The 17,737-nt window shown below is 50.5% G+C and overlaps 1 protein-coding gene across 2 annotated transcripts in view; it reads left to right on the top strand.

The window, feature by feature from the left end:
- Nucleotides 1–17,065, top strand: part of DOCK1 (dedicator of cytokinesis 1) — a 463,294-nt gene extending 446,229 nt beyond the window's left edge. For both annotated transcript variants that reach the window (XM_024751569.1, XM_024751568.1), the window contains exons 45-49: nucleotides 272–417; nucleotides 4,387–4,585; nucleotides 8,378–8,531; nucleotides 11,870–12,021; nucleotides 15,883–17,065. In XM_024751569.1, coding sequence (XP_024607337.1) covers nucleotides 272–417; nucleotides 4,387–4,585; nucleotides 8,378–8,531; nucleotides 11,870–12,021; nucleotides 15,883–15,978 — 747 coding nt within the window. In that variant the 3' untranslated portion in view covers nucleotides 15,979–17,065. The remainder of the gene's footprint in view (nucleotides 1–271; nucleotides 418–4,386; nucleotides 4,586–8,377; nucleotides 8,532–11,869; nucleotides 12,022–15,882) is intronic.
- Nucleotides 17,066–17,737: the final 672 nt, after the last annotated feature.

Genomic DNA, 17,737 nt, shown 5'->3' with positions numbered 1-17,737 from the left:
CTTTTTAAATTTTTAAAAAAACAAAGTTCCTCCTGGTATTTTTCACAATATCAAATCAGATTTCAAAACACCTCCAAATAATCATCGTTTTTGTCTTCAACTTTGAACAAGCACATGCACTGTTCATGAAAGTGTGGACAGTTTTGATCTAGATTCCGGGCTGCTAAGACCACCTGGTCCGAGGTGTCTGCCCGTGCCAGGCTGGGCACCTTTTGCCACAGCATCAAACAAGTCTCTCTCTCTCTGTTTCTCTCCCCTCTGCCCAACCCAGCCCTCAAGTCTGGACGACAGAAGAGGCAGCCGTCCCCGGTCCATGGTCCGATCCTTCACAATGCCTTCCTCGTCCCGGCCTCTGTCTGTGGCCTCTGTCTCGTCCCTGTCATCAGACAGCACCCCTTCCAGGCCAGGCTCCGATGGGTGAGTCTGGCTCAGCAGCCGGGGAGGTTTGGGTGGGGCTTCAAGGAGCCACCCAGGGCCCTGGGTTTGTTTCATCACACCTGAGAGGATTTTTAAAAATCAAAATTCTCTTTGAAATGGAGACCATCCAAGACTTCTACAATCATGGTGCCACTAAGACTTGTAGAGTCTTGTGAATTTCTGAGGAAAAATTTCTCGCTTTGGGTACCACTTTGGATGAAGTTTCCATCAAATTGTAAAACCTCCAGGTGAGCGTTCAGTCCTTTTCAGCAAGTCCCGGAAGCAGTGTGATGCGTTCCTTGCCAGCTGCGTGCTTGTACTTTTCATCTCTTGCTCACTTCCAAGGTGTCACGCTAGGGCAGGACTGTCACACACAGGCAGGCTTCCTTGATTGCTGGCAGGGCCACCTTCTTTCTACAAGGTCTCTTTGGAGACCCAGTTTTGCCCTTGAGCACCGGATGGCACAAAGCAACTAAGAAGGGATCAAGAACGGAACGGACGGGTGAACATTTCATTGAGCTCCCACTGTGTCTCCTGCAAAGAGAACCTCGTTATTGACATTTTGGTGTGTTTTGTGACTAGCACATATGAAAAGTTTGTTCTGATTATACAGAAAGAAGAAATGTCACATGCAATTTAAACAGTAGAGAAGAACTTCTAATTGGTTTGCTGTCGAGTTTGCACAGTTGTGTGTTTGTCCAAGCCCGTTTGGTTTACAATCCATCATCCCATCCTATCAAACCCACAGGCTCCTGACCCCTGTGACACACAGACACAAACTTCCAGAGCGCCTCAAGGGACAGCTCCAACCCAAGTGCCCTTTGTTGCCGACGACCAGTGTACCCAATGAAGGATGGCAAACTGTTCCCACGTTTTTTTTCCTAACAGTCATTTTTATCAGTGTCTGTTAACTTCTAAGGCCAAGTCCATATGGAAAACCTCAATTTAGAGGTATTTAAATCAAGCGTGCTTGTCGCTGAGAGCAAGATTGCTAAAGAAACTTAATTCAACTTCTCTGCAGGTAAATCCCCAGGCTCGTTATGAAAAGGTTTTTAGATTTCCAGGAACGTAGGGGTGAGGGCAGAAAGTGGTCTAGAGGTTTTAGATGGAGGAGTGCTGTCCTGCGTATGTGAACACATGAGTGGGAATCATTGTCTCCACCCCTGGGGCCGTATTTGTTTAACCTTGAACTAGAAGGCGTCTTTATTAGAGTCCAGATTTTTGTTCATTCTCGGGGTTACCACCCTTCACTACCTAAGGGATGTGGAGAAAACGAGGCTTTGGTCTCAAATGGCACCAGTTACGTGCAGAATGAAGTTCGTCCTGTCGGCAGTTGGTTCTCATAATGTGAAAAATTTAAAGCTCAGCCTTTCTCTTGGTTCCTTGTATATGTGTCTGGGTTTCACAGCACAGGTTCTCCCCGGAGCTTTAAGATGTCCACTAATCCTTTGTTTCCCTACATTAATTATCCCAAGTTCTGCCAAACCTAGAATAAAATCATGAAGATTTTTAAATTATTGTTTATAGTAGAAGAGATATAATATTTAACACCTAATGGATGTTGATTTAGTAGTTACTGTGTATCCAACTGGAAAAGTCCAGATGCCCAGAAATGCCTTAATAATCAAAGTCAACACTGGTGTATTTCATTAATCATTTTCAAGTTTTTATTATGCAAAAATTTCAGACATACACGAAGGAGACAAAATAGCGTAATGAGGCCCTGTACCAGCCATGAGCCAGCCTCAACAATGATCAGCCCCTAGCCCACACTCTCCCGCCTCAACAATGATCAGCCCCTAGCCCACACTCTTCCGCCTCAACAATGATCAGCCCCTAGCCCACACTCTTCCGCCTCAACAATGATCAGCCCCTAGCCCACACTCTTCCGCCTCAACAATGATCAGCCCCTAGCCCACACTCTTCCGCCTCAACAATGATCAGCCCCTAGCCCACACTCTCCCGCTTCAACAATGATCAGCCCCTAGCCCACACTCTCCCGCCTCAACAATGATCAGCCCCTAGCCCACACTCTCCCGCTTCCATATTTATTCCGAAGCAGATCTCAGGCATCTTATCATTTCATCCGTACACATTTCAGTGTGAATTTCTAAAAGGTAAGAATTTACCAAAAACACAGTCATACTACCTTTAGCACGTGTAAAAAGTGAACAGTAATTCCATACTATCATCAGATATTGGTTTTAATTTCCAATAGGGGCATAAATGGCTTTTTTTTTTTCTTTTTAGTTTGTTTGAAACTGATCCAGATAAGAGCCCCACTCTGCAGCTGGGCTGCTGTATCTCTTTAGTTCTCTTTTAATCAATAGATTTCCCCTTCTACTTTTTTCTTTTCATTTCTTTTCCTTGTAACTTATCTGTTGAAAACTCCAGGTTGCTTCTGGTGTCATCTGGGTTTTGCTTACTGCATCCCCCACAGTGTTACTGTGTTTCTCTGTCTTTCATATATCCTGCAGGTCAGGGTCACGTCTAGAGGCTTGTGCATGTTCAGGCATGAGTTGGGGACAGGATGACTTCAATTGGTTCTTCCATTCAGAAGGACATTCGTGTCTCTCTCCCTTGCAGTGATGTTAGCAGCTATTGACGATCAATGCTTACATTCAATACCATTACTGTTCAAATCCTGCTGACCATCCAGTTTTTTCTTTTTTTTTTAGAAAACGTAGCAGATGTGATTCTTGCTCTCAGCAGTCAGCGTCTTCTATGGATTTGAAATGTGGTTTTGTGAATGATCCATCTAATAAGTGTTGACTTCCGTGTTACCTCTCCCATGTCGGGGAGCCAAGGTGCTGGAATGGTCTTATTCAGAGCAGTGGTTTTGTTCTCAATGTCCCGTTCACAAAGAAGTTTGAAAGAAACCACAGCTAGGATGGCAATGTGACAGGCTTTCTAGATTTCCTTCTCTTACAATCAGTGTCCCCTTGAAGAAGACACTTCAGTCTCCAGGTGTCCCAGGAAGTCAGGCTTGGAAGGTCTCAGTGAGAACTGGGGGCTCCCAGGGGCAGGCTCGGGACCTGGCCCCTTATCCTGACAACCCACGTTACGGGGGTGGGATTTGCCCTCCCGCAGGGCTCAGGGGCTGCCTGACATTGGGCAGCTCAAGGGCAGGGAGCTTCCGTGAACCCTCTCAGCTGACCACTTTGCTTCTCTTAACCATATGGGAATGATGGGTAGACCACAGTTTCAAAAACACATTTATCAGAAATCACAATACAGGCTATTTCTCCTATATGACTGTATGACTCTAGCTTCTCTTAAGAGATCATATCTCTTCTTAAATACCATTTTCATTCCATTTCATTTTGTGAAGGGGGACATCCAGGCCATGGTGCTTAGAGGTTGTGGAGACTCACCAGAAGGTGGCAGAGCTGAGACCCAGAATCTCCATCTCAAGCTCAGTTCTCGGCTAAAAAACTGAGGGCATCTCCACATCCTTGCAAGCTGGAATTGGCTTGTTTCTCACTGAGCCATCAAAGGGCTGTCAAATGGGAGCCACCTGTGTACCGATACGGACATTTCTTTGCGTTAGCATCTGCCTGTTTCTCCTCATTGCATTCGTGAATATTTCAGTATGACTCTCTCAAAGGTGAGGGCTTCCCTTTTGAAATAGACCCCAAATACCATCCTCCCCTCGTAAATCAACAATAATCCCTGAACGTAATCATCCCATATCCAGTAAGACTTTACATTTCCCTCATCATCCTGTAAGTGTTCTATTTTTTTTCCAATTTGTTTTTATCGAGATTCAAAACTATAACCATTGCAGTCGGCAACATGTATCTTAACTCTCCCTTGACCTTCCTTTTAAAATCCTTTCTTTCCTTGTAAAACTGGGCATTTCCCAGGGAGCACCTGATTCATTTTGAGTGACTTTACATGGAGCTGCAGGGCGAAAAGCAGTGGCTGTCCTAGTAAGACGTCATTGATTTAAAGAACCATTTCCTTTAGGTTTGCTCTGGAACCCCTCCTGCCAAAGAAAATGCACTCCCGGTCCCAGGACAAGCTAGACAAGGATGACCCAGATAAAGAGAAGAAGGACAAGAAGAAGGAAAAAAGGAACAGCAAACATCAAGAGATATTTGATAAAGAATTTAAACCCACCGACATTCCCCTGCAGCAATCTGAGGCTGTGATCCTTTCAGAAACGGTAATTTCACGGGGAGCTTTCCCTCGCTCCGCGGTAGCTGCCGGGACCTGCCTGTGCTCCACATTTAGCCAAGGGGGCTGTCAATTGGATTTCACTGCATTGGCTATGAAATAGTCATTTGAAAATCGGGGTTCTCTCGCAGCCCTCCCCTTGTATAACTGATGCCGTAGGGCATCCAGAGGCACAGAGGAGAGCTGCATCTCTCCGGAGATGCTCGTCTTTGCCCCCGTGCTCCATCCTCCATCCCACAGGGGCCCCAGCCATCAGCAGGCCCCACATAGTTCTAGGCTCCACGGCAAAGTTGGACTTGCTTCCATTAGACATCCAGACGTCTCTGGAGAGGAACAGATTGCTTTTGTTGTCTGAGAGCAGTACTACGGGCCAGCTAATGCTGTTCCCTTGCCCCTTCCTGACCAGAAATCACTAAGCCACCGTTTCTGCCCGAATGTTATAATCTGCTCAGCCAGCGTCCCAGAGCCCCTTCCCGCTGGGCTGTGCCAGCTGTACACAGGTCCGTGTTATCCTCCCAGCCTCGTGTGCTCCATGCCTCAATCCCTTGGCTGTCTTTCAGAAGGATTTTCAGGGACTTAACGTGTCACGTGCTGGTGGGTTGACATTAAAGATGGATCCCCGGGAATCTCATTCATTCCAGAGTCTGGGGTTGTGTGATGGCAGTGAAACCCAAGCAGCATGTGCTCTCCTTCCAGGGCTGGGCCTGGGGGGATGGGAGCTGCCTCTGCTCCCAGCAGCGCATAGCAGCGTTTGGAGTCTGGGGGCCAAAATTAGGCACGGACAGCTTCTGGGGTGAGCTGTATTCAGGACGTGCTATTTGTAGACTGGAGACAAAATAAAGAAGAGGCTCTCTGAGGCCGTCAGTGTCAAAGGTCAAGTCAGGCTTAGAGCTGCCTCCCTCTCAAAATGGATGGACGTTTGCCTGTACGGTGGCCAAGAATGTGCCTGCCCTGGGCAGGGAGTCCATGCCCTGTCCCGGCTGTTACTGAAGGGTTGCTTATCAAAGGGTTCAGGTGGGACCACCGTTTAATAAGACATACGTCGCTGCTTGTTTGTATCTTGAATACCAGAGGGTATGTTTCATCCAGACCACACGCCATGGAGACCGGCAGTCACATGCCGCTTGGGTGCTTAGAGGTGGAAGGGAGACCCCAGAGCCGCAACGCAGTCTTCATGAAGGCAGGTGCCCTGGCGAGGCCTTTGCACACAGCTGGGACTGCAGAGTGCAGGGGCCCAGGGTGCAGGGCCCGGGGCGGGACTGGCCACAGGCCAGCACTAAGTGCCCAGATGCAACCTGGCGCAGTGGGATCCAGAGGTTTCTGACGAGCCCGCCCCCGCCCCCTGTGCTCTGTCCGCTCCTCTGGAAAGTTGAGAGACCAGCGACCCCGCTGGGACTGGCTGGCACCCCCCTCTCTCTAGAGTCCAGACACCATCACTGGGTGGGGGAACGAACAGCAACATTTTTTGAATATTTACTAAGGGCAGAGCCTGTGCAAGTCTTCCGTACATTTTCACGCAAGCTCCACTTTAAGATGTTAAAACTGAGGGCCTCAGAGAATTTGAGCCACGTGGCAGAGTTGAACAGAATTAAGTTGCGTGCAGAGAAGGGAAAGGACGTGCCAGGCTCAGCCATCATCACAGTATAAGCCTGTCCCTCCCCGCCGTGGCCCTGCTTTCCCGCGAGGATGCTAGCGAAGATGGGCTGAGTTCCGGCACAAAGTGCACCCCGCCCCCCGTGGCTGGCCTGGGGTACCCTCAGCCAATGCACAAGAACCCACCAAGGTCAGAGCACAGAACCTTGACCCCGCTGTCGGCCTCTGAGGAGTCTCAGAATAACCACCGCTGTAGCTCCAGGGGCTAGGCCTCCTGACTTCTCGCTGGAGGCAGATTGGCTATTCTTGTCCAGCCCCGGTAGCAGTCTGTCCTCCGGGTTACAGCTGCTGGCAAGGTCTGTGAGTCCGGTTAGGCACCTGGAGTTTTCTATTCAAGCCTCCGTGTGCCTGTGACCGGCCAGGTGCTGCGGGACAGAGCAGGTGGGCTGGTGGGGTCTGTGAGAGGCAGGGTTACTGAGTGGCGGCAGTAGCCCCGTTCCCTGGGGCGGCGCTGGGCTTGCACGGCTCTGTGCGTCCACCTGGCCTCCTCGTGCTTCTGCAGGGGTTTTCTCTGTTCCCTCCACGGGGCTGCATTCGGCTTCCTGCCTGAATTTGCATCAACAATTTCATGACCTCTAGCTAAGCCTCTCAGAGTCTGCCTGGGGCAGGAGGGGCAGCCTCCACGTGCAGTTTGCATCTCACCAGTAGAATGTCCTCTGCTCCCCGAATTGTCAGAATGTGCACTTACGGGATGGGGTGGGAAGGATGGGAGGGGCACCTACGCAATCCCTGAATCCCCGTTTCCAGTCCCTATACACACGCACCCGAGGAGGAGCCGGAGCTCAGCAGGCTGTCCCAGACCTCCCGCAGCACTTGAGCTGCAGGGAACTCATCGGTTTCTGCAGATGAGGGATGACACCTGGTCTCCGGTATCTCTTTCGTTGGCATAGTATAGTTCTGGAGGTCGACCTGTTGGCCAGTGTCCCCTCAGTCCCCCGTTTACCAAAGGGCTTAAGCCTTCCTCCCCTCCTTCCAGCCTCAGTAGCCTCCAGGGAGGCCCTGCCTCTGCAGACCACTGAGAGGCACATGCTGCCGCCCACCGCCCTGCAGCTGACCCCCACCAGCAGGCCCAGGAATGAAGCCCCCGGAAGCAGGCCCGGAGCCCTGCCCTCCCGGAAGCCCTGCCTTCCTCCTTCTCAGCTGGGTTAATAACTTTGCTAATGACTCCTACCTTGGGAGTATTTTGAACCGCTTGTGTTCCCCCAGGCCTAGTGATCTGAGACCAGGTTGTAAGAAATAGATAAATAAAACACCCTGATGTTACAGTTACAGGAAAAGGCTTAGGTGGGAAGAGTCAAGTGCATCCGAAAGTCAGAGATGGGGAGGAAAAATGCAGTGAAAAGTGGAAAGAATTCCTACTCAGTAATAGCGTAGCATGAGAGAAGAAATAGGAGATGAATAAAAAAAATCCTTCGGTAAGTTTCTAGATTTTCACGTACCTGCCAAGAAAGACCAAGAAATTAGGCGTCTGAGGCGTTCCGGTCACTGAGCTGGTCATTGAGTCCACTCGTGACCCTTTGGAGCTTTCCTTGTGTGCTCTCACCCCCACTGAATGGCCCACATTACACTTATGTCCAGGAAGCGTGTGATGTGACATCAACCCCGGAGTGGGTAAGGAGATTATTGTGAAGCCTGTATCAGTTTGCCAGGGCTGCCGTAACAAAGTACCACAGGCTGGGCAGCTGAAATGACAGAGATTCATTGTCTCATGGTCCAGAGGCTGGACGTCCAAGATCAAGGTGTCAGCTGGGCTGGTTCCCTCTGAGGCTGTGAGGGGCTTCCGCTCCTGGCCTCTTCCCCAGCGTCTGGCGGTCGACCAGCAGTCTTTGGCCTCACTTGGCTTGTACAAGCATCACCCTGATCTCTGCCTTCATGTTCACGTGGCGCTGTCCCTGTGTCCATGGGTCAGGGTCCAAATTTCCCCCTTTTATAAGGACACCAGTCATATTGGATTAGGAACCACTGTAACCACCTCATCTTAACTTGACCACCTGCAGGGACCCTATTTCCAGATAAGGTCATATTCGCAGGTGCTGAGGGATTAGGGCTTCAACATAGGGATTTTTGCAGTGAGACAACTCAGCCCATGACAGATCCTAACTATGCTCTTTCCGTCCCTCTGATGTAGATAAGTCCCCTGCGGCCCCAGAGACCGAAGAGCCAGGTGATCAACGTCATGGGCAGTGAAAGGCGCTTCTCGGTGTCACCGTCCTCCCCGTCCTCCCAGCACACGCCTCCGCCGGTCACACCGAGGGCCAAGCTCAGCTTCAGCCTGCAGTCCAGTAAGTGGGACACGGTCCACATTTGAATTCCTGACGCTGCTCTGTGACCTCCCCCTTGATCGAAGTCTCTAAAGTTAGACCCACCCTCTCTGTCCAGCAGATGGTGAGAGTTTTGACAAGCACCTGACTTCCTGGGAATGGCCCCTGGGACTAAAGCAAATCAGGCCAAAGCCCAGTCCTGGGCTCCTGCGCTCCCTGGGAGGAAGGCATGGGGCCCGTTCGGATCTCCAGACCTCCTGTGTGCTGGGGGTAACTCGAGACGCATGTGGAATGTCCTCCATTTCGTGTCACCAGATAATGCTGCCCGTGGGGGCGGGTGGGGGAGTTGTGAGCCTTTTTGCGTCCAGGAGGAATGGGAAGGAAAGAAGCCCTGCCAGGCTGTGCTGAGGGGCTATGGGTAGAACTTACTTTCCAGTTTTGCCCGATTTCTAGGGCTGCTCGATATATCACCACAGACTTGGTGGCCTAAAGGATCAGAAAGTTACTCTCTCACAGTCTGGAGGCCCGAAGTCTGAAACGAGGTATCAACAGCCTTGATGCTGTGTAGAGTCTCAGAGGGAGAATCTGCCCGTGCCTCTTCCGGCTTCTGGTGGATTCCGGCAGTCCTTGGCGTTCCTTGGCTTGTCAACACATCACTCCAATCCCTCCCCTCTCTTCCCAGGCCTTGTTCTCCGTGTTTCTGTGCTCTGTCCTCTTCGTACAGGAGACTGGAGATTGGGTTTAGGGCCCATCATAAATCCAGGATGATCTCCTCTCGAGATCCTTAACTAATACATCTGTAAAGACACTATTTCCAAAGAAGGTCATATTCTGAGGTTCCGGGTTGGTGTGAATTGTGGACAGATGCTGTGGAACCCACTGCCAGTGGTACCCAGCTTTTCACCACTCAAGTCAGGCCGGCCAGAGAGGCAACATCCTGGCAGGAAGAGAGTGGCAGGGAGTGAGGGCAGCAGCAGAACGAGGGCGGCCGGAGAAAGAGGATGGGGGGGATTCTGTAAAGACACTATTTCCAAAGAAGGTCATATTCTGAGGTTCCGGGTTGGTGTGAATTGTGGACAGATGCTGTGGAACCCACTGCCAGTGGTACCCAGCTTTTCACCACTCAAGTCAGGCCGGCCAGAGAGGCAACATCCTGGCAGGAAGAGAGTGGCAGGGAGTGAGGGCAGCAGCAGAACGAGGGCGGTCGGAGAAAGAGGATGGGGGGGACTTCCCTGGTAGTCCAGTGGTTAAGACTTCACCTTCCAGTTCAGGGGGTGCGGGTTCGATCCCTGGTCTGGGAGCTAAGATCCCACATGCCTCGTGACCAAAAAACCAAAACACATTTCAATATTGAAACAAATTCAATAAAGACTTTAAAAATGGTCCACATTAAAAAAATCTTAAAAAAAAAAAGGCGGGGGGACGGGGAGCACCAGCCTGAGGAGTGGCTTGTGCAGCAAACAGTTGTCCTCAACGTCTGGTTTCTTCTCGCTGAAAGGGGAGCAGCAGAATCTGGAGGTGGTCCATCTGGTCACGAGTCAGGGCTGCCACAGTAATGAGCCTGAGAGAGCCACGAGTTTCTGGGCTCTGGAAGGGAGATGGTCTCCTGGTGTGTCCTAGTTTCACATCCTTGCACTATAACCAGTGATCTTCTTCAAAAATATTTTAATTTTTTTTATAAGTAGCTAAAAACAGGCACCATTGCAGCTGCTGTGGAGAACGCTTTAGGGGTTCCTTGAAATTAAACATAGAATCACCATAACCCCCAGCAAGCCCACTCCTAGATGTTTACCCCAGAGAATTGGACACAAGGACTCAAGCAAATTCTTGCACGTGAATGTTCATAGCTGCATCACTCACAACAGCCAACGGGTGGAAACAGCCCAAGGGCGCATCAGTTGATGAATCAACTGAAATGTGCATCCGGAGAAATCCCCGTGCAGGACATATGATTCAGCCGTTACCAAACAAGTTCTGGTACGCGCTGCAACATGGATGAACTGGAGAACACTAAGTGAAATAAGCCGGGACAGATATATGATTCCAGTTATATGAAATAGCTGAAATAATCAAATTCATGCAGACAGAAAGTGGATTCGAGGTTATCAGGGGGTGGGGGGGAGAGCGGAGCGGGAATTATCACTTTCAGGGTAGAGCCTTTGTGTTTGGGGTGATACAGTTGATAGTGGTGATGGTTGTGCAACAGTGTGAATGTGGCCGACGCCACTGATTTGTACACTTAAAAATGGTTACAATGGTAAATATTAAATAAATACCGTAATAAAAACAACCAATCACGAGGGCAGTCATTCAATCAGAGACCACCTTCCTGCCCCTGGATTCAACTGCAAGACTTCCTTATAAATTGACACAACTCTTCCTAGGAAGCACTTGCCTAGTGAAGGGTTTTTCGTCAGATGCATCATCGGGATAACTTTAACAGAGACCCGACAGCAAAAATGTCAGTTTTTCTCTCTTTAACATAAATGACACGTTATTTCTAGGAGTCTCAACAAAGGCTGAGAAAGTATATTGCCTTAATGATCATTCCTCTGTCTGAAAACAGCTCCATTTTGCTTTGCTTTAAAAACGGTACTTCCCCTTGGGTTACTTAAAGCACCAGCCGCAGCGGCTGCCACAGCTAATAACTGCGTTTCGTACAATTGGCTTTTCCTGGAGTGAGAGCTCTGAAAGGCAGGAGGCTGCTTGTGAGCTGCGTTATTAAACTTGGCTTTGGTGAAGCTCCCCGGCTCATAACTGCGGGACGCCTGGTGCAGCGTCCCGGCTGGGCTCTGAAAACTGCGGGCGTAGACAGTCCTCGTGACCCCAAGCTGTGTAGATGGCTCCAAGGCAGAGGGGCCTAGGAGGGATCAGAATGGTCCCAGGTTGGGAATTCCCTGGCGGTCCCGTGGTTGGGACTGTGCTTTCGCTGCTGAGGGTCCGGGTTCGGTCCCTGGTCGGGGAACTAGGATACTGCAGGCCTCAAGGCGCAGCATGCATAAATAAATCAATAAATAGATAGATAAGTAGTAAGGACATAAATAAACAGTAAATGAAATAAATAAGGGTCCCAGGTCGACATGGCTGTTTGTCCAGTGGTTTGATCTGTCCTTTAAGCTCAGGTTTTACACATCACGTGACAGTTGGTATTCTCTTTCTAGAGCATGCCCTTCGGAGGCAATGCCACCCCTGGCCTCCTCTGCCCCTCTCTGCTCTCTTCTGTGCCCTGTTGACAAGCATTTCTGGGAGGAGAAGGGGTTCCCGCTTCCCTGCCACCCCTGAGAGAGCACAGAGCCGCCGTGTGTGCGTCCACGCCTGCTGGGGATGTGGGTTTGACTCTGATCCACCCTGTTTCCCAGGTTTGGAGCTGAATGGCATGACTGGACTGGACGTGGCTGAGGTTCCGCCCCCTCTGCCTCTCAAAGGCACCAGCGCAGACTACGGGGCCTTGACCGAGAACCTGGACCTGACAGGCCTGCCGAGCCCCCCGCCCCCTCCTCCTCAGCAGAGGGTAAGTCAGGACTCGGGGCGTGGGTGGCTCACATCCTTCTCCGCACCAGGTACAAACCCCTCCTTCCTGGTGTTAGCGTGTTGACTCTGGGCAAGCCGAGATGTGATTCCGAGCAGAGGTCACAGTGGATGGAACGCCGGCGCGTGTGGTCTGTCGTTCTGTGTCCTCGCTGCAGGGACGCACTTTCCCACGGGTCCCTCAGGATGAGGCAAAGGGGGAAGAACTCCAGCCAGTGGATCGAAGGGCCACTCTCGTGACCTTGGAGGTCACTGCACTTCTTAGGAAAGTGTGGTGTTGAGAAGTAGCTTTTGTATGAAGAGGTTTGTCTGACTTTTTAAGAAGCCGGCCGATGCCACACGTGGTCGGGGGCCTGTGCTCCTGGACACCAGCCTCGCCCTTGAGAAGCCCAGGTCCCGGCAGTTCTTCCAGGCAGCCCCACCCTCGCACCGGCCACTCCCGGGTGGGGACAGGCATTTGCTGCACAGAGAATCTGCAAAGGAGAAGCAAGGTTGGGCAAACCCTGTTCCCCGAGGCCACCCATCCCTAGCCACACCTCTAGCCCTGAAACCTACCCCACCCCGTTTAGATTCGGGGTGCTGGCTGCCACAAGCATGGTCTGCCAACTCGAACCCTCGTCAACACTGGTGCCCAGGCTAGTCCCCCCTCGGAGACCGTCATTAATCGTGTCTGATGTGCTCACTGCTCTGGCCTCTGGGCCTGCCTACTTATGCAAACGTCAGCTAAAAGCCTGAAAAAAACACCTAAACCCGTGCCTCTGTTACCGGCTCACGGCTCTAGAAACATACTTTTGAGATCCCCCCGCATTCTCTCCTGCTTCTTAAGGCTGCTGTCACACAGGCCTCTCCTTTGTTCACTGGCCCGGCTGCGTGCAGAGGTCCGCGTGCCCACATGAAATGACCCAGCAGCGCTGGGTGATCGCATCCAGGTTCATCCCTCCCCCAGCCACGCTATTCACAGCCTAATGAAATTAAAGCCATGCAGGCTGAGGAGTAGAATATCCCCGATCACACGTGCAGCTGGTCAGCCTCTATAACGTAATTATATGGCAGCAGAACTCCTGTAGAAGAACATGGAAGACATGAGGTAGTCATGTGGCCACGATTCTTTTCATAACAGCAAGCTGTGTTTTTTCCCCTTCTAAAACAATATAAATCCTGCATTCTTTTTTCTTTCTTTTTTTTTTTAATGGAGACTTTTTCACTGAGCTTTCTGCAAGTTTATTATCTTCTTGTGAGAGGAGCAGAAGAAAGAGGGGATTTATTGACAGTATATTTATTCGATTATTCCTCTTGCATAAGAAAACCAGACAAGCGGTGGGGCTTCCTCTTTGGTGCTGAAGGGGTGGTTCGTGCTTCCAAGGCTGCAGTGCCTTTCGGGTCAGCCCTCTGTCCCTCGAGATTCCATGATGGGGGACCGGCCGGAGAAGGGACCCGGTGCCCCATGATGGCTTTTTAGGAAGCTGGAACAGTTTGTAGCAACTAAGGAAATGTAAGTCTGACCCTTCCCGCGAGTTTCACGACAGGTTAGAATAAAAAGAGACGCAGGGAGTTGAGAGAGATCGTTGATTGGTTGAAGTGTTGTTTTCTTAACAGTGTAGTTAACCGTCTTGATTTTCATCTTTATTTTATCGGAAAAGCAAGAATGTCCCCCAGGTCTCCCTACACTGAAAATTCTGAACTTGGAAGTGTGAAGCAAGTCCATTTTTGTTACAAACCAATTCAGGGGCAACATTTGATGGTCTCGGTTTCTGGGACACATCCTCTGAGTTACTGCTGCCACTGCTGTTGGAGGAAGGACAAACATGCACAAGCTTCGGCTCCATTTATAAAGGGGTGTGAGTTCCATGAGATTAATTACCCAAGTCGCCTTGCTCTCGGTGTCTTGTATGACGTACCTGCAGTGTGAGTACCCCTTCAGGAGGCATGCCTGTGGGTTAGGGTGTCATCTCTGGAAGCAGCTGGGTTTCCAGGGGTGCCTCCCTTTCGGGCCCCAAGAGCTGTTGTGGGATAATGATCGGTTCGCCCTCCATGGGGGCTGACACATGTCCTCCTGTCACTCTCATTGATGAGCCTCGGGCTTGTAGTCAACTCTCTGTCTAGCTGTTGCCAGTTTAAGCTGTCGTTTCTTTCAAAATGCCTGTTACGACCAGTAGTCCGAGCTCCCGAGCCGCTCAGTGGTGATGAGCCCACCATGCACGTCTTTGGCCCAGAGGGCAGTTCCGACCGCGGCCTGGCTCCGCGCCGCGCACACCGGCCCACACTGTTTACTTCCATGTGTCAGCAAACAAACGCCTCAACAGAGCCAGAAATCGGTATTTCTTTTGACCGTTCTTACCAGCTTAAAAAGATTTACAAGTCTGTTCTTTTACTTGCCTGGTTACGGTGTCTAAATATCATTACATCAGTTCTGTGTTTCCACATTGACTCTCTTCTCTCTCTTAAGCCCTAGATCACTTTAGTATTCGTGTGTCTCAGAATCAGGAGGAAAGTTGGGCAATGAGTCAAGACACGGCTTTGTCACTGTTCTGTCCTTGAAACTTCTTTTCTCACATTGAGCTAAACGTGACCTTCCCCTGAGAGGCTGTTAACAATGCGCTCTCAGCCTTAGTTAGAGGCCAGTGCTTTGTGATCTCTTTCTGCTTTGTTCTGCCTGTGGCATGTGCCCACTTACCCTGGTCTGTTTATTTGTTCCTCTGCTCATTCATTCACTCATTCGTTCATTTGTTCACTCATTGCTTTATGCATGTGGTCAACACACGTTGACCTCTTGTGCGTGTCACGTGCCCACCAAGAGCAAGGCCACCAGCTGCCCTCCATCATTCACACCCTGACAGGTACATTCCGTTTCTCTTATCGCCGTTACAGTTTTAAATCCATTTTTTTTTTTTTTTTTTTTTTGCGGTACGCGGGCCTCTCACTGTTGCGGCCCCTCCCGTTGCGGACGCGCAGGCTCAGCGGCCATGGCTCACGGGCCCAGCCGCTCCGCGGCACGTGGGATCTTCCTGGACCGGGGCACGAACCCGCGTCCCCTGCATCGGCAGGCGGACTCCCAACCACTGCGCCACCACGGAAGCCCGTAAATCCATTCTTGAGAACCTAAGGCCAACTGTGGCCCATAAGCCACGTCCAGCCCGCGCCTGTCTTTGTAAATAAACTTTTATTAGAGCACAGCTGCACCCATTTCTTGATAAACTGTGCTCCCCTCGTGAAGAATTTAAACACCCCCCAGCCTTGTTCATCCTCCTCTGTTTACAGTTTGGGAAGCGACTGTGGATGAGAAGCTGCCTTGTCAATGGGTCACCTGGATGGTGGCCGCAGGTGCCACCATGGCCCACTTGCTGACCCTCTCTCATGTGGCCTTCCCATTTCTGAGAGCAAAGCAGGCCTCTCAGCCACCCACCCATGGAGAGCATCTCCAAGGACTTGTTTGTCCCTGAACCATTTCGGGGCATCTTCACGGGTCATGAGGAGGGGCCTCTGGGTGGTCCTCACCCCGGGAGGCTCAGCTGTGACATGGCCACAGGCTACCTGGCTGGCCTGGGTCCTGCTTTGCCCACATTCACTTGTCCTTAACCATTTCAGCTGCCCGCTTCTGAACCCGGTCCATTTCCAGGGGCCCTTAGGTCAACAGCAGCGGTTACACGTCTCAGGGTCTGGTCACACTACGTGTGAAATAGTGGCCAGGGCCACAGCCACGCGGTCCTGAGCGTGGCCGACCTGCCTGCCCGGAGTCACGAGGAGAGGGCAGTTCCCGCCCAGGGCTGCAGGTCGACTTTCCCTCACCGCGCCCCCCCTGCCGGCTCAGACCCCCCTGGAGTTTCCCCCATTTTCTGTCTTCCAGCATCTCCCCCCTCCGCTGCCCAGCAAGACCCCGCCGCCACCGCCTCCCAAGACGACGCGCAAGCAGACCTCAGTGGACTCCGGGATCGTGCAGTGAATGCGCAGCGCCCGCCAGAGAGCCAGCTGGTATCCTTCCTCTCCCTCCGCATCTTCTCCCACGTCTGGCGTTTACCTCATTGGGCCTGTGATGTCTGATGTTTAGTGCAATTGCTTTTCCTTAACAGGAGTTCGTCTCCAGCCACTGAGTGGGAGGGCTTTAGCACTGGGGAGCGAGGTGGATACGGGCCTGGGACGTGCTTTTATGTTTATCAAAGTCGGAAGCTTCTGAGTGTGTCCGTCTTGAGAGAGCCTGAGTCTTGCCCAGAAATCCTTTCTTTTTGTGCCAAATGACACATTAGCAGAGAGGCCGGTTGACCTGAGTGGAGCGCAGTAAGAGAGCTTAGGCCTTCACTGCAGAACTGTGTAATAACAGCTTAGGAACCCTCATCTCTCGAGGCCAAACCCTGGCTGGCCCTTGCAGGATGTCTTCTCAGACCCTCCTGGCTGTACCTGGTGGTGTGACTTTTTGTTGGTTGAGTGTCCCTTCAACTTATATCAGGCAACGAAGGTCAGCCCTTGCAGGGAAGTTCCTGATTTCCTTTGGTATAATTTAAAATAGCGTATTTCTCCGCTACTGAACAGTTACTAATTTATGGAGTGGAGACACCATTTAAAATACTGGGATCAAGTGGAAAAATAAATGAGTATAGGCAGATCAGTTTTCTCTCTTTTTCGAAAAACAGTACGTAGACCACAGGAGATGGTTTTAATTGAGTGAATTCTTGTGCTCATTCTGTACAGAAGTTTGTATATATGAGGGTCTTTAGAACTTGTTTTAATTTTTGTGGTCCTTCTGTTTATTGTAATACGTGTCCGCAAATGGTTCCCAATATGTGTTCTAAACGTTTAACTGAGGGAAGTGTAAAAAAAAAACCCAAATTAAGTTTTCTTGGTTTTTTTTCCCAAAGCTCAAGTCCTAAAAATCATTGTGGATGATGATTAAAAAAAAAAAAAAAACTAACTTAGTATAACCTAATATTTTTATTCTACCATCTATATTTTTTATTCACTATAATCATGGTATTCTTCTAGTAGGCTCGAAAGTTAACCCATGACAACAAAAAATAAAATGTCATTTAAAACGACTCGCAGTGTCTGACATGCTATGTTTTTATCCCTTGATGTAAAATCTAAAAGCCGCTGTTTTCTATTTTGCTTTCTTAAAGAGCTTTGTGATGCCTGTTTATCTGTATGTACATCCTCCTCAAACGCCGGTCTTAATCATCTGTGTTTAATTGTCTCTGACTTGGAGGCCCGATAGACAGCACCCACACGCCTCTGCATGCGTCTTTGCATGTCCTTACAGACAGAGCAGACCTGAGCCTAGCGAAGGCTGGAGCTTTCTCCCCTCAATCCAACCCCGGGGCCCTCGGACTGCACATTATTTACATCCCCTTTTAGCCTTTTCAGCTGCTAATTTGAGAGAGGGCTTTGTTTACTGGGGTGTGTCATTGCACTTGAGAGGCATCAGACTTCCCAGCTTTCTCTGAATCTTAGGTGGCAAGAAACAAAGAAGGCACTGGGGTCCTGCTTTCCATCCAAATGTGTCCCTGGCTAAACACAAGGGTGTGACTCTGCCCCTTCTAACCAGGCCTCGAAGGAGGCTGCTGCGGAATCCCCAGGAGGTTTGGAGGATCCTTCTCTGGCTCAATGGCTGGTCCCCAGTTTATTCGAACTTGTAAATATCCAGTTCCCCCCCCCCGACCCGCAGGGAATTTTAGACACACGTGAATATGGAATGTTTTACTTCTTGAATT

Source organism: Neophocaena asiaeorientalis, unplaced genomic scaffold (assembly GCF_003031525.2).
Source record: "Neophocaena asiaeorientalis asiaeorientalis breed wild unplaced genomic scaffold, Neophocaena_asiaeorientalis_V1.1 scaffold108, whole genome shotgun sequence".
Lineage (NCBI taxonomy): Eukaryota > Metazoa > Chordata > Mammalia > Artiodactyla > Phocoenidae > Neophocaena > Neophocaena asiaeorientalis.
This window is presented reverse-complemented; position numbering and strand designations above follow the sequence as displayed.